Source organism: Anopheles marshallii, chromosome X (genome assembly GCF_943734725.1).
Source record: "Anopheles marshallii chromosome X, idAnoMarsDA_429_01, whole genome shotgun sequence".
NCBI classification, from domain to species: Eukaryota; Metazoa; Arthropoda; class Insecta; order Diptera; family Culicidae; genus Anopheles; species Anopheles marshallii.
The window spans coordinates 16,545,962-16,573,809 of NC_071325.1; the positions used below are offsets into that span (position 1 = coordinate 16,545,962).

The 27,848-nt window shown below is 42.1% G+C and overlaps 2 protein-coding genes and 1 pseudogene across 2 annotated transcripts; 1 reads left to right on the top strand and 2 right to left on the bottom strand.

The window, feature by feature from the left end:
* Window positions 1-3,045: 3,045 nt before the first annotated feature.
* LOC128710766 (TNF receptor-associated factor 1-like) lies at window positions 3,046-4,185 on the bottom strand. The gene is made up of 4 exons (XM_053805622.1): window positions 4,030-4,185; window positions 3,591-3,944; window positions 3,183-3,513; window positions 3,046-3,074 (listed from the first exon to the last, which is right to left on the bottom strand). Exons 1-4 carry the CDS (start codon window positions 4,183-4,185, stop codon window positions 3,046-3,048), a joined length of 870 nt encoding a protein of 289 aa, XP_053661597.1.
* A 103-nt stretch (window positions 4,186-4,288) lies between these two features.
* LOC128710777 (uncharacterized) lies at window positions 4,289-17,974 on the bottom strand (annotated as a pseudogene).
* Window positions 17,975-18,265: 291 nt separating this feature from the next.
* Window positions 18,266-27,848, top strand: LOC128710788 (uncharacterized). The gene is made up of 4 exons (XM_053805644.1): window positions 18,266-18,365; window positions 26,613-26,988; window positions 27,077-27,381; window positions 27,838-27,848. The coding sequence occupies exons 1-4, from the start codon at window positions 18,266-18,268 to the stop codon at window positions 27,846-27,848; spliced, it is 792 nt and encodes a 263-aa protein (XP_053661619.1).

Consider the following 27,848-nt stretch of genomic DNA (forward strand, 5'->3'; position numbering starts at 1 on the left):
GAGACGCGATCGTGTGCGGTAGAAATATGCTGATGTATCATCTCGTTTGAGGCGCGATCGTGTGCGATAATATCGTTATGCTAACTATTGTGTTAACTTACCGATGCCTCAAAGGAAGGTTACGGAGCAATATTGTTTCAGAAGGGAGCAGACAACCATCTTCATCCTGTCTATTATATGAGCTACCAAACGAATGATGCTGAGAAAAACTACAGTGCTTACCATTTGGAAGTATTAGCCATTGTACGAGCAGTAGAGAAATTCCGTGTGTATTTGCTAGGAATACCTTTTACGATTGTAACAGACTGTTCGGCCTTTCAACATACGTTGAAAGCAAAGGAACTTTCTGCGCGTATAGCCAGATGGGCTTTAGTATTGGAGGAATATCAGTTTAAAGTAGTACATCGACCTGGAACGTCAATGAGGCATGTGGATGCTTTAAGTAGGGCTATAATGATAGTATCAAATGATCCTTTGGTAGAGATGATAATAACTGCACAGAGAAAAGACGAAAGAATTTCGGCTATACGACAATTACTCAAAACGCAAGCATACGACGACTACTGCATGAACGGTGAGATTTTGATGAAGTTAGTACAAGGGAAAGAAGTTGTAGTCGTTCCTACAGAATTACAAAGTGAAATTATAAGAAGGGCCCATGAAAATGGACATTTCGGGGTACGTAAGTATGAAGATGTTATAAGTCGCGATTATTTCATTCCCAATCTCACTGACAAGATAAAAAAGAAGATCGAGTGTTGCGTTACATGTTTAATTGCAGAGCGCAAACGAGGCAAATTAGACGGTGGGTTGTATCCAATAGAAAAAGGGGAGGTCTCGTTTGACACCTATCACGTTGACCGAGTCGGTCCTATGGATGCTACCGATAAGATGTATAAATATCTCTTTGTAGTGGTAGATGCTTTCACCAAGTATACATGGATATTTCCGACGAAGACGACGGCCTCCAACGAGGTTATACAGCGATTGCGGAATCAAAGCGATATGTTTGGCAATCCACGAAGAATAGTAAGCGATAAAGGATCGGCATTTACATCTAAAAATTTCAAACAATATTGCGATGAAGAGAATATTGAACATGTTGAAATTGTTACGGGTGTGCCGCGTGGCAACGGATAAGTCGAGAGGACTAATCAGGTAATACTAGCCATGTTGACGAAATTATGTGTAAACGATTCGCGAAAGTGGTATAAACATGTTGGAAACGTAGAAAAATGGCTTAACTTAAATGTTCATCAGTCGATTAGGGTCGCACCTTTTCAAGCGATGTTTGGGGTCAAGATGCGTCATAAAGAAGATTTGCATTTATCAGAATTGATGGAGGAAATACGTGTAGCACAATTTCATGAAGACCGTAGCGCTATAAGAGCAGAGGCTAGATCGAGTATTGAAAGAGCGCAGGCTACGCAAAAACGAAATTACGATCTACGCACTAAGCCGTCCACAAAGTATGGAGTAGGAGATGTTGTCTTGGTACAAAGAAGTCAATTTAATCCAGGAATGAAAACAGCGCCAAACTTTTTAGGCCCTTACAAGGTTGTAAATATTTTGCCAAAAGATCGGTATGAAGTAGAAAAAATCAGTGGCGAAGGTTCGCTACATACAACTACAGCATCGAGCCAAATGAAGAAATATTGGGTAGAATTGACTACCGAATAATATCCGAGGCGGATGCTATGTCAGGAGAGGCCGTGTGGATGTGTAAGGAAGTGAAAGAGGATTGAAAAAGAAAGATAAAAACACTGAGCGCGAGCGAAGCAAGCTTAAACAGGTGAGAAGAGGTGTGGAAGAGAAAGAGAAGGAATAGAAAGAATATAATTAGCCACGCGCGGCTGGATTAGGGATTCGCGTATCGACGGTCAAAGAGGAAGCACATTGAATTTGTAATCAGTTATCTTTTAATAAATACTCCCCACTATTCTCTTCAACTTTACATATATAACAAAAACAAACCAAAGTAAACCAAGTCAATATGAAAAACAAATCGCTGGTAGGATGTAATTGTCGCGAAGCAACAAACGGACACAAAACGGAAGAGTTTTAGGAGTATTTAATAATCCCTTACCAGAGCCCAAAACATTCATTAGCTACTGGAGAGGTTTGCACTTCAAAGGCACCACTGTTACACTCCTCATCGTTATCTGTACCGGAACCGAACAGCTTTCCAAGCCGCGGTAGGATGCACCCAGCACAAGATTCGTCAGACGAACAGGTTACGAAATGGTACACACATATGGGATGCAGGTGTTGAATTCGAGCTATACTAGAGATGAACCCAAGTGTTGAGATGCGTTGCCTTCACCTAACTACATTTATCGAAAGAAAAACAACAACAAACACACACACGCACACACAAATAAAAGCTTCAAAATAAACGAATTACAATCATTACGCATCAGTGTGTTTCAGTTTTCTTGTCAGTGAAGCATATGCAAAGTGTGGGTTTTGTTTTATCTCATTTCATGCAATTATTGTCGTTTATAGTGTAGATAAAAATTCTTCAAAGTCGACTGAGTCTTTCATGACTGCTACATCTGGTTAAGGCTTTAGAATCTCTGAGTGCCGTTGACATTGTAAATATAAATTCTCCAATGTCTACTGAGTCTTTCATGACTGCTACATCTAGATAAGGCTTAAGGATGTTAGTATTCGAATGGAGCCCTGTAGTTTTTTATGACTCCTATATCTGCCTATGGCTTTAGAATGTTAGTATTCGAATGGGGCCCTGGAGCTATAATTACATAAGCCAGTGTAGATACTTCCAACAGCAACATGAAACCTTAACATGGCGGCCCTTCAACAGTAGCGTACTGCAACACACTGCGCTTATTTGAAACGCTCTACCCTGCCGCGTTGCGCACTGCAGTGATGTACTGCTCTCGAGTGCTCATAACTAACCTCTAATGCAATAAGATACCACCCCCAAGGGTGCAATGGAATAGTAAATAAAAGTAGGAAACGTGCAACAACCGATCAAACAAGACGGTCGCAAGGAAATTCGCAAGAGCATTCTTCCAGGCGTGCCTAACAAGACGAGTTGTGGTTGGAAATATCTGTGTTGCGTGACGGTGTGAGAATTATAACGCGCCCAGTACAGTTGAGATACAAAAACCCTACCATTGCCTTCTGGTGAGATTGTGCATAAAATCGCCTTCACTAACTTGCCAACTTCTGGCTGCTGTCAGCCTGGTGTTCCACAATCATTTCGATCATCAAAGTATTATTTTTGAGATAATTGAAGCAGCGAATTGTTTCGTGCAGTACATGCACGTACTGGTTGCATCCATCCTGTTGGTTTTTTTGCTTTACCACAAACGACTTGGTGATGTTATGTGCGGTTAAGCGTTCAGCACACTGGTCATGTAGTATAAATGTCGCGTTAAAGCGACACGGCCAATTCAGCAAGGCATCGTACGGACCGGGCAGCACCAACACACCAGCCGCCATGTTGCGGCCCTGATAGGGGCCCACACCGTTCAAGCCCAACACTACCTGCAATCGTACCATAGCAAGGAAGCAGTAAGTGAAGGCTCAGAACACCGGTTAGTAACAATGGGTACAACACTCACCTGCAGAGTATAGCCATACTGGGCATGGCTAAAGATTGGACCACGCATCATAACATTGTACGCCTTCGCATCTGCCAAGCGATTGGAATAGTCATGAATGCTCCAAATGATGCGACCGGTCTGGCTGGCCAATCCGGCCTGATAATATGCAACCTTGTAGTGATTTTCCATCATATCAAAACGGTTGTTAGTGCGGTGGGTATCGTGCTGATAATTAGTTACCCGTTCTTCCAGCTGCTTAACCTTCTTTTCCAAGTCCGACAACGCGACCGGGATGCCTGCACCCCCGATAGCTACTAGTGCGTGCTGTGACCCACCCGCCTGGTTGTCCAAAGATGCCGTATTCGAGAGGGGCTGAAATGGTTTGTGCAGAAAGAAGGGGCGGTTAAGCAGGTGAGCAAAAAAAAAAAACACGTCAAACACGGCTGTTGCAACTCACCTCCAACTGGGTCTTTATGTTCTCCAGCTCATGAGCGATCAGCTCGTTCGCATCGTTCGGTGGCTGGCCGCCTTCAGCAGCGATTTTACGCAACACCTCCAACAGCGTATTGCATGCTAGGAGCAACCCATCCAGCCGCGCTTCCAGGTAGACCATGCGGGATTTTACTCGCGCAGCAGACAATTTCATTTCAAGAATGTTTTTTTCTAAATCGAAAATCACGGATGCCGTATTATCAACCAGAATGTTGGCCGTAGCTTCATCCATCGACGACATGGTGTTTGCTGGCAGTGCTTTCGCTATTGTAGCTGTTCTTGATGGTCTTGGTCGGTTTCGGCTCACCGTAGCCCGCACTGCAAGTGCTTAGATTTAGCTGGAGTATTTTCTGCTGTACGATCGCACCACAAACGTTCGGGCACACGATTTGTTTCTAGCGGCAATGCAGTAAATGTTTCTGTCGGTGTGAGTTAGTAAATAGAAAAATATATTAATGCGAACATCGTTAACATTCTATCCATCTTCTGTTTGAATGCATGAATGACGCAGATAAAAACTAGGCCCCCGGACACCATGTTGCAATCATCAAACCGTTTTGCCAGGCAGGAAGCTATCGGAAGCTATCTTGCGACGCCCGTTCGTAGCGACGCGTCGTGTGCGCGTGTGTTTTGCAGACAGTTTTGCTTACCTTGACAACATTATCATCCAGCCACTCGCTGCATAGATAGCAGGAAGTTTTAGAATACTTCACCCGCCCTTTGGCTAAACGCTCCATCGTACGGTAACGAATCAAACAGCACGCACATTCCACAAAACCAACACAACTGTCGGTGCAAGAGATGCAAAACTCGCTCCACACAGCTGGCAGCGCAGATATTTTACAACCACCAGCCCCATTATGGCGACACTTTTCTGTAGCAAAAACGCTCTCGAAACCGGGAACCGTCGAGTACTTCCGTCCGTGCGCGAACAAAGCCATCGCGCCAGCGTACCTGTGCCGTACTACCAGTGGTTGATAAAAAATACTGACATCGGCATTCGCATCAGCGTGCGCGATAAGACCATGACTAACCCTTCAGTGACGCCGAGGCGTCTTTGCCAACCGTTGGTAAAGCATTGAAAAAAAAAAACACACATACAAAAATATTAATAAAAACACATTTTCCTGTGCTTAAAAGTCCAAAAAAATTTTTGCGCTACTCCAATCGAGGCAAGCTCGAGCTCGAACACAGGATCTTTACCATCAGCATCCATCTTTTTCATCTTACGCATCGCCACTTTCGTTTGCCAACGCCATTTGAACAATGGAGTTTCAATGTGCGTACGGGGAGATTTTTTAACATGCGCTCGGTTTTTGGATAATTTGGTAAATGATTTTACTAATTTCACCTGAACGAAATACTAATTTAACTATTACCCGTGCAATCTTCCTATTCGTGGGTGGGTATAAAGATTGGTTAGCAAAACTATTCCATACTCCGTACATGAACATCTAATCAGATATAGCGGCCCGGTTCCACCATCTTTTATCAATCCGTAAGCGAGAATCGAAATATCTCGAAAATCGACCCCAGTACGCATTGGCACCAAATTGCATACTCATCAAATTTGAACCAAACGGGTTCTTCATCAGATCTTACTTAAGCACGACGCGTGCAAAAACCGTATTACACGATTTACGGTACACGTTACACGGTACGGTTACACGATTTACACGATTCACCAAATCCGCATTGCCCGCACGCAGGGCGATGTTTGTTCCGGCGCACTGTTTCTACCGCACAAGATATTCACGAAACCGGCACCATTTTGCTCTGCTAAAATGTGCTTCCTCTTCCCTGCTTTCCCTACCAATTTAGAGATTTACTCACCAAATACGTTGTAACTGCTCAGCGATCGGCTATCAAATGTATGCTTGCTCGATTGAAACTACCAAAAATCAGCGCTGAAATGTAACCTCTGAATGCGTTTATCCGTGTGCGTCCGTTTATTCGTTGAAGCGTTTTTGACATATGTCAGCTGTGGGAATAAAGCGTTGTCAAATAATTAAGTTCTGCAGCTTTGCTTAGCTTTTGCAATGTAAAGGTATAAATCTTTTTTAATAAAAAATCTAAATATTTAAGGTCTAATTTTACTCCTCCATCGATTCTTTTTTGCATACCAAAACGAAACCCACGTAAATCGGCAGCACAAGGCCAGGAAAATGTTTGCTGCCAGCTGTCAAGCTGGTTTGCATCATTAGCGGTGTTCAGACGTATGTAGAAACAGGCGTGAACTAGGCGCGAAAGCTGTCAAACGGGCCGTTCACGCTCCGAATCGTTCAACGTACGTGTGAACACCTTCATTTGGTCGCCGTTTCAAATGGGTGGATTTTGATTCAATTTTAATTATAGTGTAACGGTACTTTATTCTCCGATCTATCACACGCACGTCCTTCTCTCTGTATCGCTGTTTCGTGAATCCCTGTTCGTAACGAACTACTTCGCCCTCACCGATCTTATCGTTTTCGGAACAGTGTTACACCTGTTATCTTCGAAACTCCTGATTACAATCGGACACCACATTGATGTCGCTGTCCGCAGCGAACTCATTGTCTGTATTGCTGTCATCTATCTCGTCTGTTTCTAACGCTGGGTGTTTTCCCCATCGCTTCATTCTATCGACTGCGTATACGGTTCTTAGTGGACGCTGAGATCTTTGAGCTCCTGGTATGTCTTCGATTACGTATCGGTCGTTTGGCAACTTCTCTACGATCCAATACGGCCCCTTGTATTTCGCCTCCAACTTCCTACTCTCCTCGGTTGCCAATAGGTCCCGCTCTACTAATACCATGTCGCCCACTTCATAGGTCTGGGTGCCTTGCGTTTTTTGTCGTAATACCTTTTTTGTTTTTGTTGTCCCCTTATTGTTTCCTCTATGACCTTGCGCCTAACTTCGTCTACTTCCTGTGTCCTATTATCATCCTCGTCGTGGAGGATTAACGCAATGATATTTTGGTGTACATCCCTGGGACAGTACGTCATGACTAGTTCACTTGGGCTTCGTTTCGTCGTGGCGTTGCGCGTATTGTTCAAAGTCCATTGTATTTGTGGTAACCTCTCATCCCACCTCCGGCTATTTTCCCCTGTAGAGCAGCTCAGTGCTGTCAGTATAGTTCTATTGTATCGCTCAACCTGTCCGTTTGCTCGCGGCGTACCTACGGCTACTTTCACGTGTTGGCTTGCGTTTGCCTCACAATAATCCTCAAATATTTTTAATGTGAAAGCCGTACCCCTATCTGTGATTATCCTGTTTGGTGTTCCAAAGATAGCCGCTATTTCCTCCAGTAAACCGAATTACTAGTCCTGTTTTTGTCGAACTCACTGCTTTCAGTATCGCAAACTTCGAATATCCGCATATCATTACGAGTAAATATTGGTTCTCCTTAGCTGATTTCACGAAAGGACCCAAATGATCCATGTGTACCGTATGGAACGGCACAGGCTCCTTTGGTATTGGGTGCATATACCCATCTGTCTTCCTTTTATTGTACGCACATTTCGGGCATGCTTCGATGTACCCCTGAACGTACTTCCGCATATTCGGGAAGCAGAACCTTTTCCTTAGTGTTTCTAGTACTCGATCTACTCCAAAGTGACCCATTTCGTCGTGGTATGCGCGTACTATTCTCCATCGCACTCTGACTGGTACTACCCATTTGCATTCTCCCTCTACCTTTCTCATAAGCCTCTGACGCTCCAGCCTATAATTATCATGGATTTGTTTTTCTGCATCATTAGTGACTGGGTTTTGTAATGTTTCCATGATATTATTTATCTTTTCGTCCTGCCTCTGCATAGATGCCAGAAAATCGTTGGTATCTGCTTCTATCGCTAATATTTTTTCTGCCACTGTTGGCTCCGCTTCGCGTAATTCAAGTGCCCCGCGACTGAGAGCATCTACGTGCCCCATGCTCTTCCCTACTCTATGCGCAATGCGGAAGTTGTACTCTTGTAATTTTAAGAACCATCTTGCTATCCTAGCGTTCATTTCGCGCTTGGTGTATGTGTCTCTGACCGCGCTACAATCCGTTTTTACCACAAAGGGTCGCCCAAGCAGATACTGTCGAAATCTTTCTACGCTGGCTACCACCGCTAAAACTTCTAAGTCGAAGCTATGGTAATTACTTTCTAACGCAGTAGTTTTCCGGCTAAAATAGCTAACGGGTTTCCATTGTCCTGCGTTCTCGATCATCAAGATTCCTGCCACCCCTTTCTTAGAAGCACCCGTATGTAACTCAACATTTGCTTCTGGATCATATAAAGCCAATAGGGGTCTCTCTGTTAATTTCTCTTTCAGAATTCGAAATGTCTTTTCCTCTTGTTTACCCCATTTAAAATCAGTTTCGTTTCTAGTTAGCGCATGTAAGGGTTACGCTATGATGCTGAATCCCTATACAAATTTTCTAAAATATCCTGCCAGCCCGAGGAATCTTTGTACTTGTTTGCTGTCATTTGGAGTGGGGAACTCTGTAATCGCTCTACATTTCTCCGTTCCTGGTTTGATACCGTTTTTTGAAAGTTCGACCCCCAGGCATTCCACGTTCGTTTTCATGAACTGGCTTTTCTTTAGGTTTATCGTAAACCCGTGCTTCCTTATTTCTGCTAATAATTTATCCAACAGTAATAGCCCCTCTTCCACTGTACGAGCGCCTATTATAATGTCATCTACATATGCCACTATTCTGTTTTGCCCCATCCCTTTCACCATTTTGTCGATCGCCCTCTGAAAAACGGCTCCACTATTAACTAGCCCAAAAGGCATTCTTTTAAATTGGAAATGGCCTTCAGGTGTTGAGAATGCTGTTTTTTCCCTGCATGAATGTTCTACTGGTATTTGATAGTACCCCGAATACAGATCTAATGTAATGAACACATTTGATCCACTAAGGGCGTTGAGACATCTCTCTACTTCGGGTGGTGGGTAACGATCCTTAACTGTTCTTGTGTTTAGCTCCCTATAGTCCACAGCCATGCGCCATTTTCCACTTTTCTTTTGAACTAACACTATTGGACTATTGTACGGGGAGATCGACGTTTCGATTATATCGTTTTCCAGAAGTTCTGCTATTATCTCTTTGGCCACCATTTCGCGCGCATATGGCAGTCTCCTCGGTTCAACATAAACCGGATCATGTCCCGTAAGCTCTATCTTCATTTCTGTTCCGTTTGCCGTTCCTAATTCTTGCATTTCCTTTGGAAAACAGTCTCTATATCCGTTGACTAACCTGGCGATCTCTTTTTTCGTGGTCGTACTTCCTTCCATGTCTATTTTATCATCTTCTATCGCAGTCTGATTTTTCTTCTTGTTATCCGCATTTTGTTTCATTTCTTCCGTTTTCCTATTCGTTCCGTCCTTCCTGAATTTGACTTGTCCATCCCTAAACGTGACAATCACGCCTGGTTGTATCATGGTTGTATCATGCGTTGATTATGTCTACTGGTTGTACCTCGTCTGGTACCACCCATGGCTCTGCTTCCATTTCTACGTCATCCACCCGTAATTTAATTCCCAACTTCGTTTTTACCACGACCCTTGCTCCTCCGAATCCGTACAAATATCCCTTTACGCTTCGTGGTGTTCCGGTAACTCCTGAAATTTTTTCACGAATGGTGGAAACTTTAGCCCCAGAGTCTAATAATGCTTTAACGATTATTGTTGTGGACAGAACGTCGCGTGACATGCCACTCTGGGTTGTCGCTACAATTGACAACCGTCAGACGTTAGGCTGTCATCGGTCCACGTGCGACGTCAGGGCGCAGCCATATTCACGATCGCGTGTGCGGATGAGCACACACGGCGACAAGCAGGCAAGCGATCAGCAGGGTGCGTGCGGTTAGGCTAGGCTCAGGTTTTATGTTAGTTCTTTATTTTAATTAAAAATGTTTGCGACTTTACTTAAATTTGTGTTCAACTGACGAAAGAACATAAAAATTATGTTTCCTGCCTTTACCTCTTTTTGAACGCTTCCTTCTTCTTCTTCTTCATGTACTGTGTTCACGTGATACCTTTCCCTTTGTTTCTGGCTAGCCATGTTACCTGTCCTGCGCATCTCGCCCTGGGGATTTCCTAAATGTCGAGGGCAATCTGTGGCTATATTACCTGCTTCGTTGCAGGTGTAGCATCGTAACCTCTGTCTGGCACTACTACGGAAGTTTCCGTCTGGCTGATTCGTTTCACTGCCCTGAATATCCCTGATCCGGCAACAGTCTCGAGCCACGTGCTCAGACGAACCACACGTGAAGCACCGTTGTCTCCCCACTAATTCTCTGTCCGCCCGCGTGCCGCGGGCTTGCGCCGCTACTGCTTCAACGCCTTCTACCCAGGAGATCTCCTTCAGCAGCTCTGTGATGGTCGTAACCCGTCCTACCGTCACGCTCGCTCGGCGCCACAATTCGCTTAGCCCGTTCACGATGTAGCACATTGTTGGGACCATTGTGCGGTTGCCTGCCCCTGGCTCACGGCTGGTGACAGCCGTCGATATCGGGGTGACAGGTCAAAAGGACAAGCGATAATTTGCGCTCTCTTCCAAAGGTCCCGTCGACGAGATAGGTCGTGCGAGTGTCACGTAGCGCCATAATAATCCTAATATACGGTTTAAGTTATTTTATTGTACAAAACGTGTTCGTGTACAATTGCAACGCCGCACATCCGAACACAAAACTGGCGACGAGGTCATTCTATTTATTCGTTCTTTTATCTATTTATTTATTTTATCGTGAAATTATTTATTTCTGAAAAATTCTGCGCCCACGACCTAAACGACGGAGGATGAGCACCAGCGAAGGAAATGGTGGTGATGTGCAAACCGATGAGGAAAACCGGCGTTCATCATTGGGACGTCCCGGCCTATTTGTTCCGGCACTACAACCCGCCGGGACCGTTCTTAACGGACAGACGCAACTGTTTACGGATCCGAGTGTAAATTTTGCGCGGGATGAAGCGACCGCGCAATCGCATGCACGTTTTCCTCTGCAAGCACACTTCGCAACGCAACACGGCACATCGCAGGCGGCACTATTGGCATCATCCACCGCGGGCACTCACATCAGCGATGGCGCTTTGGCGCAAACGTTGCAGCTTCTTCAGCAGCAACAGCTGCTCAACCAAATACTGTGCCAACGTATGTCGACGCAGAATTTTCCTGTTACCAGCTTCCAACCTGAGCAAGTGATTGAAGCGCTTTCCCGAAACATCACGGAGTTTCGATATGATAGTGATAGTGGTGTCACTTTTCGTTCATGGTTTTCGCGCTATGAAGACCTGTTCAACACGGATGCAGCGCGGATCGATGACGCCGCGAAAGTGCGCTTGCTGCTACGGAAGCTCGGTCCTGTAGAGCATGACAGGTATTTGTCCTTTATTTTACCCGCGCGCTCAAGTGACTTCAAATTTGACGATACGATCATAACATTAAAAGAGCTATTCGATTCGCGTGAATCGCTGCTCAGCAAAAGGTTTAAATGCTTACAACTATCCAAGAAAGAGAGCGAGGATCATCTAACGTTTGCGTGTCGTCTTAACAAAGCGTGTGTGGATTTTGAGCTTAGCAAAATGAGCGAGGAACAATTTAAATGCTTGCTATTCGTGTGCGGTCTAAAGGAAGAACGGGATAAAGACATGTGTACTAGGTTGTTAGCGCGTATAGAGGATAAGCCAGATCAGATGCTACAACATTTATCAACCGAATGCCACCGTCTCATAAACCTAATGCGTGATAGTGCAATGATAGAAGGGATAAGTAAAGAAAACGTGTTGGCCGTACAGTCCCGGGAACAGCGGTTCCCACGTTCACATACGATGCAATCCACAAATAAGCCCAGATATCCTTGTGTTAAGTGTGGTGATTTGCACTGGGCCCGTGATTGCCCCTTTAACACTAGCAAGTGCAACTCCTGCAACCGGTTTGGGCACAAGGCAGGCTTCTGCAAGCCACGTCAAAGTGGAGAGAGACATTTTCGACCAAAGGGATGGTCAAGATTCAGGAATCGTTACGTAGCTAACACCAAAGTCGTCACAATGAATGTTTTTAGTGTGAATAATCATCGTCGTTTTGTGAATGTCACGCTTAACGCCACACCAGTCCGCCTGCAATTAGATACGGCCTCTGACATAACAATCGTAAACAGGCAGATATGGAAACAAATCAGGAGTCCTAGACTACAACCATCATCGGTGATCGCGAAAAACGCCAATGGATGGATTCTGCAGCCAAGTTAGATCTGTTAGAGTAACCCAGTTACAACAGCGTTTTCATACTGTGTTCAATGGAACAGGGGTTTGCTCCAAGGGAAACGTTCAGCTAATATTGAAGGATAATTGTCGCCCTGTATTTCGCCCACCTAGACCAGTTGCTTACGCAATGCAGGAAGCTGTAGAAAGTGAACTGGATCGTTTGGAACAGCTTGGGATCATTACCCCTGTGAATTTTTCGGATTGGGCAGCACCGGTGGTCGTCGTCAGAAAAGCCAGTGGTGCGATTCGAATTTGTGGCGATTATTCCACAGGTTTGAACGACGCTCTTCAACCTTATGATTATCCGTTATAGCTCCCTGGAGATATTTTTGCGAGGCTGGCAAACTGCATCGTCTTCAGTAAGATCGACTTATCAGATGCATTCTTACAAGTTGAGATAGACCCTCGTTATCGCAAACTGTTGACAATTAATACATACAAAGGCTTGTACACCTATAATCGCTTACCACCCGGTGTTAAGATTGCTCCGGGAGCTTTCCAACAAATAAAGGACGCCATGTTGGCTGGTTTGTACGGCGTTTCCGGTTATTTAGACGACATAATAATTGGTGGAAAAACTGAGCAAGAGCACAACGAAATATTAGCTAAAGTACTTCAGCGGATGGAAGAGTTTGGATTTACCATTAGAGCCGATAAATGTGCATAAATGTTCCTCAACCCGGATAAAATCGAAGCTATAATTAAAATGCCAGAGCCAACGGATATATCAGGTGTGCGTTCCTTTCTGGGGGCTTTAAACTATTATGGCAAATTCGTGCCTAATATGCGAAATCTGCGCTACCCGCTTGACAAGTTACCAAAAACGAACAACAAGTTCGAGTGGACAAAAGAATGCAAGGCCGCGTTTGATTCCTTTAAAACTATCTTAGCTTCAAACCTCTTACTTACACATTATGACCCAAAGCAGAAACTTATTGCATGAGCTGACGCGTCATCTATTGGTCTGGGGGCCACGATCAGTCAGCAGTATCCAGATGGGTCAGTAAGAGTAGTGCAACATGCATCGCGGGCCCTTACCAAGGCGGAAGAAGCCTACAGCGAGCCTACGATCAATTTCGTGAGGGTTTAGCAATTATTTTTGCGGTGGTTAAATTTCACAAAATGATTTACGGTAGACACTTTTATTTACAAAATGATCATCGTCCTCTACTAAGGATATTCGGCTCGAAGAGAGGAATCCCTACGTACACAGCCAACCGTTTGCAACGTTTTGCAATTACCTTGCTTGCTTATGACTTCGACATTCAATACGTGCGCACAGAAGATTTCGGAAATGCAGACATTTTATCAAGATTAATTAGCAACCATGAGAAGCCCGAGTCAGAATGCATGATTGCCTACACAGATATAGAAGAGGACGTAAAATATGTAGCAATTAACTCGCCATTTCCGCTTACACACAAAGAAGTTGCCAACGCTACAGTGAATGATAAAATGCTGAAAAAGATCTACGGATATGTTAAATATGGTTGGCCACGAGACGTACAGTTTGGCAAAGATATGGCATGCTTCTATGGTCGGAAAGATGCTTTAACCATAGTTCAAGGTTGCATCATGTTTGGAGAAAAAGTGGTAATCCCGAAATTATTACAAAGAAGATGTCTTGACCAGCTACATAAGGGTCATCCGGGAATTGTTCGTATGAAGGCCATTGCTCGCAGCTATGTGTACTGGGCATCAATGGATGCAGACATCGTTGAAGTGGTAAATAATTGCCAAGCTTGTCAGTCCGCAGCAAAAGCACCACCGAGAGAGAAAACTGCAGTTTGGCCAAAAGCAAATGCACCCTGGGAGAGAGTTCACATGGATATCTGGCAAAGTGGTAAAGCAATTAGAAAATGTAATGTATGAAATCAGGGCTGCGGATGATAAAATACATAGGCGTCATATTCTTGTCGTCGGCGCACAATTTTGATTGTAAGCACTGGATTTTTGAACGGGAGCATTTAATTTCATCAGCCCGATTCTTGACACCTTTTCGGCCGCATGTTTATAACCCCCATGTGAAAGATTGGTTTGAGTTTGAAGTACTTATAGGATAAGAATTTACCTATGTTCGGATTTGGAGAAGAATACTTAACACGTCCGGTTGGGTTCGCGGTTACAATGGTAGAGAGCGTTTTATTGCGCCTAAAGCGTTCAGGTTAACATTGGTTAACATTTAGGATATCCGAATAGAGATATCCGAACTTATGCGGTTTATGCTGCGGCGTTTGTTTCTCACCCTAGCTTGCGTGCGAGATTGCGTGATAGTCTCGCCACATCACTTCCCCCTTTATTTAAAATTTATCTGGACGATAAATTTTCCTGCCGTATCGGGTCTGGTGCATAGCTCTTCAGGAATCAATTGGGTCCGCCATTTTCGTACCAGAATCTTTGGTTGTTTTATCCGGTCGGTTGGCCGGAGGGTTGGCCGGATTGGGCTGTTGAATAGCTGGTTCATTGTATATCGCCGATTTGAGACGATCAATGGAGATTTCACAATTCCTACCTCTGATGTCTAAAACGAAAGATTTCTTATTACGTTTAATTATTTTGAATGGACCATCATAAGGCGGGGTTAGAGCAGGCTTGACGGCATCGATGCGGACAAAAACATGAGAACAAGATTGGAGTTGCTTTTGTACATATGCCTTTTCCTTCGTGTTGTGGTTCGATTGGGGTGGTGGTTGCAACGAAGCCATGATGTTTTTCAGGTTTGCCACGAAGTCAGGTGATGCGTTTGATGTCGTCTTGTGTTTATCAAAAAATTCACCAGGTAGTCGAAGTGTTGTTCCATAGGTGAGCTCTGCAGTTGTTGCACCGATGTCTTCTTTTATGCTGGAACGCATACCAAGTAACACCATGGGTAGTGCTTCTGTCCAACGGGCATTTTTGTGGCAAAGAATCGCAGATTTTAGCTGGCGGTGCATTCTTTCTATCTGACCATTGGATTGGTAGGGTGGTAGGGTGTTGTTCGAAGGTGGTCGATACCTAATGTTGAGGACAGTGAGCGAAACAATTCCGATTCGAATTACCTTCCGAGGTCAGTTGTGATTTTAGCAGGAACACCAAATCTCGAAATCCATCCGGTGATGAAAGCTCGTGCAACGGTTTCGGCTGTGATGTTCGGGATCGGTATTACTTCAGGCCAACGCGTAAATTTGTCGATCAACCTTAAACAGTACGCATTTCCTTCTGATGGTGGTAGTGGGCCGATTAGATCCATGTGGACGTGTGCGAATCGTGCGTTCGGTGTATTTATAGTAGTGATCGGCGATTTGTTGTGGCGTATTATTTTGTTTTTTTGGCATTCAATGCATGTCTCTACTAACGTTTTGCATTCCTTTCGTATAGATGGCCAAACAAAACGTTTTGATACCAGGTCAGTGGTTCCTCTTATACCGGGGTGCGATAGGTTGTGTAACTTGGAGATAATCATTCTTCTATGAGCTTTAGGAACGAAAGGTCGAATATGATCTGTTGAAATATCGCAAAATATTTTTTGGTAGAGTTTGGTACCGTCAATGATTTAAGTACTAGTGATGTTGTTTCCGGTGGGTTACTTAAAAATTCTTGTAGTTCGGTATCGGTTTGTTGCGCTTCGGCTATGTGGTGATAATCGATGTGTGTGCTCAAGGAGTCAATGCGGCTTAACATATCAGCAACCAGGTTGTGCTTGCCGGAAACGTGTCGAATATCTGTTGTGTACTCGCTAATGAAAAGGAGTCGTCTTTGTTGTGTGGGATTAGCGTTATCGAGCTTCTGCTGAAACGCTGTAGTTAACGGCTTGTGATCGGTATATACTATGAATTCGCGAGCTTCCAAAAGGTCTTTAAAATGTTTGACGGATTCGTAAATGGCGTAAAGTTCGCGATCATAAGTGCTGGTTTTCTGTAACGCAGGTGTCAATTTCTTCGAAAAGAAAGCTAATGGTTCGATACCCTTGGCGGTCAGTTGGTTAAGTGCAGCTCCTATAGCATGATTGGAAGCGTCAACATCTAAGACGAGGTTTGCACTTGGTGAAGGATGTGCTAGCAAGGCTGCGTGTGCTAAATCGTGCTTACACTTTTCAAAGGCTTGAGTGCTTTTTTCGTTCCAATTCAGTACGGTAGATTCATTTTTAATGTTACCATTTATCATGCCGTGCAAAATTTGCTGGCTTTCTGCTGCGTGTGGTATAAAACGCCGGTAAAAATTAATCGTGCCAAGAAAACGTTTCAATTGTCTCGCTATGACTGGTTTCGGGAAGTCGAGGATAGCTTGTACCTTACTGGGTTTCGGTTTGATACCTTTTGCGCTTATAAGATGGCCGAGGAATTCGACCTCTGAACGACCAATTTGGCTTTTTTCGGGGTTAATGGTTAAACCATTTTTTCTTAAGCGCTCGAATACTGTGAGCAAGTGCTGTTGGTGTTGCTTTTTGTCTTCCGATGCAACGCATAAATCGTCGACATATGGAAACACGAAATCTAAATCTCCCAGGATGGAGTGTAAGTGTCGTTGCAGAGTTTGACCAGCATTTCGTAGACCAAATGTCATAAAATTGAATTCAAATAACCCGAAAGGTGTTGAAATTGCGGTTTTTGGTATATCTTCAGGGGCGATGGGGATTTGGTGATATGCACGTTGTAGGTCGATACAGGAAAAAAATTTCTTGTTGAAAAGTATTGTTGAAAAATCTTGAGTATGTGAATTGTGAAGTATGTGAGGCACGGGGTAACGGTCCGGTACAGTGATCGCATTCAAATTTCTGTAGTCCCCACATGGTCTTCATTTCCCATTAGATTTTTTTACTAAGTGCAAAGGGCTTGCCCAACAGCTTTTAGATGGTTTACAAATACCATTTTTGACAAGAAAATCGAATTCTATCTTTGCCTCGCGCAATCTTTCTGGGTCCAAACGACGAGGGCGACAAAAGACAGGTGGACCGGTGGTGATTATTTGGTGCGTAACATTTGTGTTGACCGGCTTGTGCTTGTTGTCGAGTATTGTGATATCCTTGTATTCGTGTATTAGATGGGAGAAACTATCGCTTGAACTACATACGGCTACGTGGGCTGGTATTGTGTTAGTGATGACGGTCTTATTTTTAATCAGCTGATTACGTTTAATATCTACTAGCAGATCAAAGTGCTTTAAAAAATCAGCTCCGATAATGTGAGATTCTACGTCGATTGAGCTTCCATTCGCTGCGAAGAGTTTTCTAGCTGACGTCGGGTTCATTCTGTCCTTGTAAGACGGTGGTATGACTGAAATCTCAGCGCCGGTGGTTGGTTCTGCTGTCGTTCACATAAATTCGCTCGATGATTTCAGCCTTACTCGGGTTCAGCTTGATACTGGTGTTGGATGTGTTTAACGTTGTGTTGGCGTGTGAAGAAGAGTTGGTGCTGCTTGCGGGTTGACGAGAGGATGCGTTGTAGCTGGTGCTAACGGGTTCGGCTGGGCCGGTGAGAGTTTCACGCGCGCGGAGAGAGAAACGCACTATTTTTTTCGGGAGTAAACCGGGAGATGCTCGCCGAAAAAAATACATTTAGTATGTGGATCGTCAGAATGTTCCTTCTCACACTTCTCTGCCTTGTTTCCATGGCGGTAGTGGAACCAACAGATCCAGCGGCGTGGGGCTCGTGATGGTGTTCGTGACCGCGTGGCACTAAAAGGTCGTTGGCCCCATGGTTGTCTAGGCGGAAGGCGCTGTCTGGATCGGGAATCTCTGTGTGCGTTCGAATACGGGTATCGATCAGCTGATCGAGCTGATAGAACTTCGTCTAGGCGACGAGAGAGTGCATCGATACGAGCCTCTGAACTGCAGGCGGTTGCAGGTGCATCGGTTTCATTTACGGTGCAAATGGCATTGGTTAGTGCTTCGAGTATCTTATCAGCCACGTTGGCCTGGTCGTCAAGCGATGCTGATGGCATAGCGTCGATTATAGAACGGACGGTGGTCGGTAACGCGCGTAGCCAAATGTTGCACAGGACACTATCGGAGCAGCCTTCTCCTCCCATTCTGCGCATCTCGGAAAGAAGCACACTCGGCTTCCGATCGCCTAGCGCGACGCCGGAGAGTAAGCTTGTGAGGCGTTGGTTTTCCGACGGCAGATAAAAGTCAATGACCGATTTTTTTATGGTAGCATATCGATCAGCCAAGGTCGACTTGTTACATTTGGATATTGCGTGATGGAAAAATTTTGCGCGGGTGTTGAGTGCTACTATCACCGCGTTAAATTTGTGCTTGTCCGAAATCACACTATTCACACAGAATGCCGCTTCTAAGCACACGAACCACGTTTCCACCTCCTCGGGATCGAAATCGGATTTTGTTTCTGCGTTTTGGTTTTTGGTTCCCGCGTCTTCCTGCTTGGTCATCTTTCCTGGTTCGGGATCCGTCATCGTTTCGAAGGTTTAACACTCGCGTTCACTAAGTGGGTTAATAAAACACGTGGTACACGCGACGCGAGAGGTTTGCGATTTGTGCGGAAATGAATTACGCAACGGTGAATTACACGATTTTACACGGATGTAAAACTACGCAACGAAAAATTACACGATTGTAATGTTTGCAGTCGAAACTTAAACTTTTCGAGTTTTCGCGTTCGGGGTCACCAGTTATAGGATAAGAATTTACCTATGTTCGGATTTGGAGAAGAATACTTAACACGTCCGGTTGGGTTCGCGGTTACAATGGTAGAGAGCGTTTTATTGCGCCTAAAGCGTTCAGGTTAACATTGGTTAACATTTAGGATATCCGAATAGAGATATCCGAACTTATGCGGTTTATGCTGCGGCGTTTGTTTCTCACCCTAGCTTGCGTGCGAGATTGCGTGATAGTCTCGCCACATACTTGTTTATATGCAGGGATGGATTTGGACATAATACTTCAAATACGTAACCTAATACATGTTTTATAAATCTTTTCATAATTTATTAAATATATTTTACACAAAAAAATATCAAGTAGCTAAAAAAACAAACAATATTGCATATAAACAAGTGCTTCAATCTCTTTCACAAGGATAGTGGAAGTACCAACAATCTAACTGCTTTTACCATGAATAACTTCTGTTACTTTCTTTATTTGTTATTAGTAATAAGTAAGTTGCGTAAGTAGTAAGTAGTGTACCATTCCCATATAGCAGTAAGTATGCAGTTCCCGCATGCTTGCTAAGTTAGTATACGGTATACAAGAACATACGTACACATGCGTACACTTGAACATGGACTACGGCAATTGAGTATTCCCAAGTGTGCTAGATTTGCAATATTTTAGTAGCCATGTACTATTTTTAAATTAAATGCTCCCGTTCAAAAATTCGATGCTTGCAATCAAAATTGTTCGCCGACGATAAGAAATCGAGTGCGGCGCGTCAAAAAATGTGTGCTGCCAGTCAAAACTAAAATGTAAAATCCTGTAAGTGTAAATAGAACTGCATAGCGTAAAAACGCGTATTTTTATCTTTTCCTGTTCTTTAAAGTTGTGATGCTAATACTAAACTTGAAGTATGCAATCATGAATTAATGAGAATTTATGGATTTGTAACGGGGTTTTAGGGTTGTACATCCTTTCATGTATGAAATATCAATAACAGTCTGAAATATATTTTACATGCACTAAAGCTGTTGTATCTCAAACACATTATACACAACAATGTGTTGCAGCTTTACTGATAATTAAACATTTCATCAGTTAAAATTGAAGACATCCGCATTTCAACACGGAAAGGTGCTAACTCCCATACAAAATGTATGACCTACTCGAGTAGGTGGCCATAGAATTAAGGGGTACGAATCGAATATAACATTAAAAACATGTTTACAAAAAAATTAAAAATCTGAGGATTTGCGAATTGATGAAAAACTTGTTTTACTAGGCATTCCAAAATTTTCAAACGGATAGCTCTGTTATATTTAATGTTATTAAGAATTAAAAGTGTAAAACATACCCGGGTAGTTCATTGGGGTAGGTCATTGAAATGAAGGTTAAACTATCCTTCCGTCGTGGTGTACACAGCAACTGTACAGGAAAATAACAATGCGGTCGTCACCCGCGAGCTTGTCTGCAAAATGATTATACTTTGAAATTTTTATCATTGATAGTAGGGTTTAAACATAAACCTGGGGAAAAATAGGTGTAGCATTAAAGCTTAATATTTAATCCATTCGAAATTTTAACAATTTAATCTAAAAAGGCTATTGCGGAATGTTTCTGTTATACGCCTCATGTGCGAATTCGAAACAATGTTAATTGAAATGACTAGCTATTCGTAGGCGCTCAAATGACCAATACATCGACACACTTTTGTTATCGGTTATCATTTTTGGCACTGCTGCTATCCTATATCATTTGTTGAAGAGGAAGGAACGCGAATCATAACGATATGAGCGAATTATTCAACATTAAGACGAGTTGATATGTTTAACGCAGGATAAGCGTAGACTTATCGTCCTGCTGGAAAACGCAGGGCTTTTGCGTTCTGCGCAGAACTGCGGCTCATCGATGAGCAAAGTGAATACGTTGCGGCGCGATTTACAAAAGTGGAAGTGTGTGAACGGTGATTGCGTTCGTTCGGAGTGCTCAATACGCAAGGGCAGTGTGTTCGCGAACTCGAAACTGACCCTTACGCAATTAGTGCGTTTCATTTTTGAGTGGTCTCGCGATTCGATGAACATTAATAAGAGCAACGACGCAAATGTATGCGAAACATCGGTTTGCAAGTGGAACAGCATAGTTAGGGAAAAGTGTAGGGTATATGTAGAAGATAGGCTAGCTGCAATAAGTGGCGACGGACTCACGGTCGAAATAGATGAGTCTGTCGTTACTAAGCGTAAATACAATAGGGGTAGAGTTTCCGAAAATAATCAGGTTTGGGTAGTAGGCGGAATTTGTAGGGAAACGAAAGAAATTTTTATCGAAATTGTAGAAAAGCGAGATAGAGAGACACTGCACGGACTAATTTTAAATAACGTTCATCCAGGATCTATCGTTGTTACGGACTGTTGGAGAGCGTACAACGCTATAGAAGATTATGGGTATATACATAAAACAGTAAACCACTCACAAAATTTTGTTAATCCGTTAGATAGGGATGCTAGGACGCAGGAAATCGAGGGAGCATGGCGGTGGTTGAAACAGTTTTTAAGGAACAAAGGCACGCATAAGGGTAGTCTGATTAGCTATATTAGGGAATACCAGTTTAGGCGGCAGCATCGTAGCAACATTTTTAAAGCTACGATATATGCTTTAAAAGCAGAGGAGACTTAGGCTTAGAGACGCGAAAAGGTAGTTGGCAGCGGCAAGTAGAGAGGCAGAAAACTTTTTGAATCCCACTTTGGCAACAAATACAAACGGTAAGTAATACTACTAGCTAATACACTGTTTTTGCACGCATTTTCTATACAACATGATTAATAACTTATTTTAAGTTTAGGTGGCTGACAAATGCTAAAGTCCACGGCGTAATGTTGCTTAAAGTGCCTTTAAGCAAAAAATGCGCGCAGAACTTTGGAACTCCGATCTCTTACCTCCACGTGGTGTCAACTGGAATTCGATAGTTACGCTTTTTGATTGTGCAATTATCATATACAGAAAGAGACGGGGATAGTCTTCTAAATTTCATTCACAGGAAGGGAAGCGGAGACTAAAGAAAATGAGATATCCCTAGTGTAGCCGGACATGTCTGTACGTTGAAGGTTCTCATCTTAGCATAATGGTTTAACATAAGTCTAAAAATCTGGCGAATGAAACCTATGGTGAAATGCAATACAGGAATCTCCCAGGCTCATCCTCATCCCACATTTTCTGCCATCGTGCTATGCAAAACTGTTGTGCGGTGCGAAACAAATATATTTCATGTAAACGAACTAAGTAAAATAAATAAAATGAATGTAACAGGCAATTAAATGTTATTTGTTGTTTGTATTATTTTTATTATTTTTTATTTTTTTTATTATTAGATTGGTATAGATAAGCTAAACTATGACTTAAAGTTGAAATCCACAAACAAATTGTTATTTTTATTGTTAGTTTATTTGCTCCAATAGGGTTAACAAAAAACTAACTTAAATTAAGGAAGCGATTGGGAAGAGGAATCACGAACGGAAACGAAATGGGAACGGATATGGAATACAAGGACATTGAAATCGAACAGTCTATACGAGTCGGCCGAACGTGCTTTTAAAAACGGGTCATTCTGTCCATGGTATGTATGGCGCATGGGAATAGCAAGTAGAGGTCTCTCTCGTAAGTGTAGGGAGGGAACATACAGAGGGGTCGAGGATAAAACGACCGGAGGATCGAGATCACGGAAGTGGAGAAAAGCTATGGAATAAGCTGGAAAGTGGGAGTAACGCGTGCTCAACTGATCCAGGCCAAGTAGCTGACAACGATGGGGATAAGAGGGAACAGCATTCAAGTACCGGGATAGGAGACGACCAGTAGCTACACGAGGCAACTAATGCTGAATCCTATATTATCCTTAAAACAAATTTTGTTAAGCATTTTTGTATTTAGTTAACTTAATACCGATTTACCGATTTGTATCGATTTAGGATACAAAATGTTGGGAATAATTTTATAAGACCAGGTCTTATAACAACTTTGAATGTGCAGGATTTATCTTATGCAATGAATTATAGTAGCACTGGTGGTTTATTTGTTTTATGTGTGCATCACATTAAACTCATATATTATTTTTCAAAGTGTTTGACGGAATTTGATATGTATCGAAAGTGCTTAATTAAAATCAACTACATGTTCGATGCACTGAAGGTTTGATAAAATTTTTTAAGCCACAAGTGTCAACACTACTTACGCAGAGAGCCAAGAACGATTAGTTAGTGATACAGAATCCTTTCCTCTCCGTGGGGATAAAAAAGGATTAGTGTGGAGGGGGCGATTGGGGGGAACTCTGCTGTACCGTCTATAGGGTCTCTTTGAGGATGAACCTGTGTCCTGATTACATTCTAACGTATGCATTTCAAAAGGACAAACCTTTGGTTTTTTTTTCGTACGAGTACACTGCTACCGAAAGGAGGATCCAGCACCGCGCAGGACGTTTCGTAGTCATCTGCACTATGCACTAGCCATCAAACAGCATGCGGCACACCGAACCGAAAGAGTTTTACAAACTAAAATCTTTTCGCATTCGCCAAAAAGGGTCAATTTGGATTTTTACTTCACTTTTACATCTTTTCCTTTCCCAAAAAATACCAGAGTGCCAACCAGTGGTCTCGTTCAGGCCGCCAAAGCATAGAACGCTACAATAGAAGACATCGTCGTTCAGCTCAGCGGAATCTTAAACTGAAGATCGAAGGCAATGTGATCCCTGCGTTCCTTCTAGAAGTTAAAGCAATCGAACAAACAGTGAAGAAATACTTGGACACGATGGGCTTTGTTTTTTGAAAGTATTTTTCCAAACCAGTCGACCAAGAGCGACCCGGCAGTCCAGAAGAAGCGATTAGTTAAAATGACTTCGAAACTGATCAATTATACTTTTACAATGTTTGATAGAAAGAAATATAATATTCTAGGTACAGAAATACATGCTGGGAAGGCCGTTTGTGTATTTGGTAACGCCGATGGTCCCACACGACAGTACCGGTGTAAAATCCCACGCGTAGCTAGGACCGCCTAAGTGCCAACAAAGTATGACTGTAATCCCGATCACACGAAAACAAAAGTACACCTGTTTGCTTAAACAAAACGCAGCAAAAATTTGGCTTCGCGCTGTCGAACGATCACAAGCGAAATGGTGGAATGGGTTTGTTGGTAGATTGTCATAACATAATTTTCAGATAAAACACTATGTTTGTAATTGCAAGCAAAACGGTATGAACGATACGAAGTAATGGTATTAATGTTTTTACTCATTTTCAAGAGGATGTATTTTGTGAGTTGGTTTTTGATTTGTTTTTTCAACATATATAGGGTTAAAGCTATTGAATAGTTGTTAATAATGATATGATTGCTATTAATAATTAACTATTAATAATTAATAAATGAAACACTACGATAATGGATTGCATGTAAGGGTTCATTCAATTATTACGTAACGCTGTTAGGGGGGGAGGGGGTTCCTTCAAACGTTACGGTTTGTTACATAGGGGGAGGGGGGGTTCAACTTTATGTTACGTTACATAGAATAAGTTGTTCAGATGGCTAAATTATTGATGATTCTATTTTTCGTCATTCATCATTGCCACTGCTGCATAGTTTCGACCTCACTGGTTGGGTCTATTTTAGTTGTGTGATTTGTATTCGCACCTTTATACATTATACATTAAGTGTAAATTTCTCTTTAAATTTAGTCTCAGATTCTTCATTTTGTATCATTATTGTTTGTATTTGTATTTGGAAAGAAGAATGGTGCAATTGTCTCGAGAATTGTCAGGCCTTGTTCTACCTCATGATCATTACGGTACCATTACGGAACCCATGATGAAAGACTTCGAACTATTGATTTGGAATTAGAGAAAAAGAATTTTAAGTATGCAGGTGAAACAGCTGCAGAAATATGGAACGATATAACATTCGGTGGATTCCCCGTAGTTTCGGATTATATTGACCCAAGTTCCTCTGAGTTATCGTTTGATTCCATACTTAGCTGTGATGCAGAATGGTGTTCATCACATGTACGCACTTCACAGTACTTTTTGCAAATAGTGAAATGTACAAATCGCAAATGTTGCAGCACACCCAGAAGCAGCTATTTCGATATAATGCCAACGCAATTAATGTCTGCTCCGATTCGCATCAATCAAACTGCAGATGGGATTAAAGCCGTGTACCCAAGTTTTTCCAAAACGAGTGGATCGTTTGTTTCACTCTTCCTTAATAGCTCGATTAACACTGCAAAGATCCTACCTAAATCTCTTCCATCATACAAAGAGCTGCCATATGACCTATATTGCCCTTCATTACAAAAGGCGTTACAAAGCAGAGTTTGTAAAATTTGCGAAATATATTTTGCTTCACAAGTTTTGCTGAACCAACATAACCAAATTTATTCCACAAAAGATCGGTTGTTAGAATCGTCGTCACTGTCCAAACACGACGTAAATAAAAGTAAAAAGAAGGTGATTACGATCAAGGATCAGGAGCATATATGGTTGGGTTCAGATGATGAAGATTTGGGACACGTTGTAAACGATGATGCTGTCCCAATCGTCAGCATTGACCATCATATGCAGCCACTTGGCAAAACTTGTAACCTAAAAGTAAAACGTTTAAAAATCAGTAGCTTGGCTTGGTTTTTTTCAGTATTATGTTCGAAATAAAAATGGAAGTTAAAATGTCGTAGATTTTTTTTTGTAAAATAAAAAAAAATTACTGGTTATTAGTGGGGGGGGGGTTTCATAATATTACGTAATTAATTGAGGGGGGTTCATTCCAGCGTTACATTTTGTTACAATGGGGGGGAGGGGGTCCAAAATTCTCAATTTTTGCGTTACGTAATAATTGAACGGCCCCAAAGATGCATTGTCCTACTACGGCTATCGTTGGGTTCTCGTCTTTTCTAAGAATTTTGTAGCATGGTTCTTCAGTTGCTGTATATTGATCTATGTCGTAAACTGAAATAAAAAAATATCACAGAGGAACGAATAAGGCGCTCATATTAAAAAAAAATTAAAAAATCGGCTTAAACAAAAGCTGAATAATCAAAGTTCATTAAATGCCCAGACAACCTCACTACGACCACAGAGTCTGATTAGGGTCGTAGAATTTTCATTTGTTCTACACTACGATTTTGTGGTCGTAAAAGCAAATTGGTTCGAAATCATGCTATTTTATATCATGCCGACAGAGAATAAATAAGAATAAACACTGAAACTTTTCAAATGACTGGAAAACTTTCAAGATATAACTGTTTCGGTCTGAAAAGTTTTTACAAATTTCGTCTAGTTGCCGAAGGCTCGAAATTCAACGAAGAATGCTTTGTCAAGTTTCGCATTGTCATTTGACATTTCAACGCGTGCTTCAGTTCCTATGAATAGATAGTGATTTCATATTCTATTATTTCTATTCAATAGGTTTAATTTGGATTTAGTTTGTGGTTTGTGCGATTTATGCTGTACTTGTGATTAAATGCCAACCTTGTGAATTAAAAGAAAGTGAAATGTCTACCGAAAATTACGCGCATTGCTTAAAAAAAAGTGGTGTTTTGTATCGACGAAAGCGACTCTTGGACGAGCTGAGAAAAGAAGAGATAAGTCACAGTACCGCAGAGCCACCACTTAACCAAACTAATGATGGTTTGTATTATTGTCTATTTTTAGTCTATTGGTTAAAATTTAATTGTAATTCGCTTTTGGTTAAGGTGTAGCGAAGCCAGGTTGTAACATAGCAGTAGAGCTTGATGGCGATGCATCGTTCATCGGCGAGGAGAAAGATAACGCTGATCCTAGTGTTTCCGATAGCTCTAGCAATGATGAATCTGAGAGTGACGAAGGAGTCATTGATTTCAAATCAATGAATATTACAGATTTCTTGAGGTATTTCGCTATAGCAACCAATCAAAAGCACTCGGCCATGAACATGTTGCTCTCAATTTTGATTACAAAAACCAATTTCGTGCTTCTAAAAGATGCTAGAGCGCTTTTAAACACCAATAGAGATCGTCCGGAACAAAGTGCTCTCGGAAACGGGACTTTCTGGACCCGTGGTATTAAAAAAAGCCTCATGGACAATTTACGGTAAGGAGTATGACATTATCTTTTAGTTTATTTGTTTGTTTTGTTTGTTTGCATTGTTTTAGTAACTTATTGGTTTTCGTATTTTTAGGTTTACTACTGTGACAGAAACAATATCATTGAATATTTATATTGAAGGCCTTCCGTTGCACAAAAGTAGTAACATGCAAATTTGGCCCATCATGATAAATATTCAAGAAATGCCTCTGATCGCACCTATTACAACAGCGTTGTATTGTGAGCGCACAAAACCAACAAATACTCAACAAATCATGGATTTATTGGTAAAAGAGCTGAACAAATTAATGGACGAAGGGCTTGAACTAAATAATTGCCGAGTGCAAGTAAAAATACGCGCAATAATAGCAGATTCTCCAGCAAGAGCATTTTTGAAAGGTAATTCTTTAAAGTTTGATGTTAATTTTCATAGGTGATTTCAATGTTTATGGTCTAATATTAATAATTTTCTTGATCAATTGCACATCACACAATTAGCTACAACTCGTAACTTTTCATTCATTTCAACTTTTTCATAAACACATTAACATTTACAATTTACAATCATCGAGAATCATCACTTTACCTTTTTTCAACCAATAGGAAAACAAATGAGTTGTCAATCAACTCGTGAATGTTTTGTAATATTTATTAGTTTTAGCTGATCTGGTCTTAATTAGCGTATCCCTTTCTATGAAAAAAAAATCGAAAGGAATGTGCATTTTTGGACTTAAACAATTATGACGAACATTTTTCGTTGAATCATTGAAAAAATCCAAATGTCTTCGAATACAATGTTGCTACGCCGTAATCCAAACCAGACTTCTTTAATTGATACACATGATATAAATGCAGCTAGTGACTAA

Bases quoted from the DNA above. Each gene is read 5' to 3' on its own strand.
- LOC128710788 (XM_053805644.1), top strand. From the start codon at position 18,266: ATGTTGCACAGGACACTATCGGAGCAGCCTTCTCCTCCCATTCTGCGC. The intron at 18,366-26,612 runs GTAAGCTTGTGA...CTTTTGGTTAAG, and splicing joins GCCTAGCGCGACGCCGGAGA to GTGTAGCGAAGCCAGGTTGT. The intron at 26,989-27,076 runs GTAAGGAGTATG...TCGTATTTTTAG, and splicing joins AGCCTCATGGACAATTTACG to GTTTACTACTGTGACAGAAA.
- LOC128710766 (XM_053805622.1), bottom strand. From the start codon at position 4,185: ATGGTCTACCTGGAAGCGCGGCTGGATGGGTTGCTCCTAGCATGCAAT. The intron at 3,514-3,590 runs GTGAGTGTTGTA...GTACGATTGCAG, and splicing joins AGTATGGCTATACTCTGCAG to GTAGTGTTGGGCTTGAACGG. The intron at 3,075-3,182 runs GTTAGTGAAGGC...CACGCAACACAG, and splicing joins CAGCAGCCAGAAGTTGGCAA to ATATTTCCAACCACAACTCG.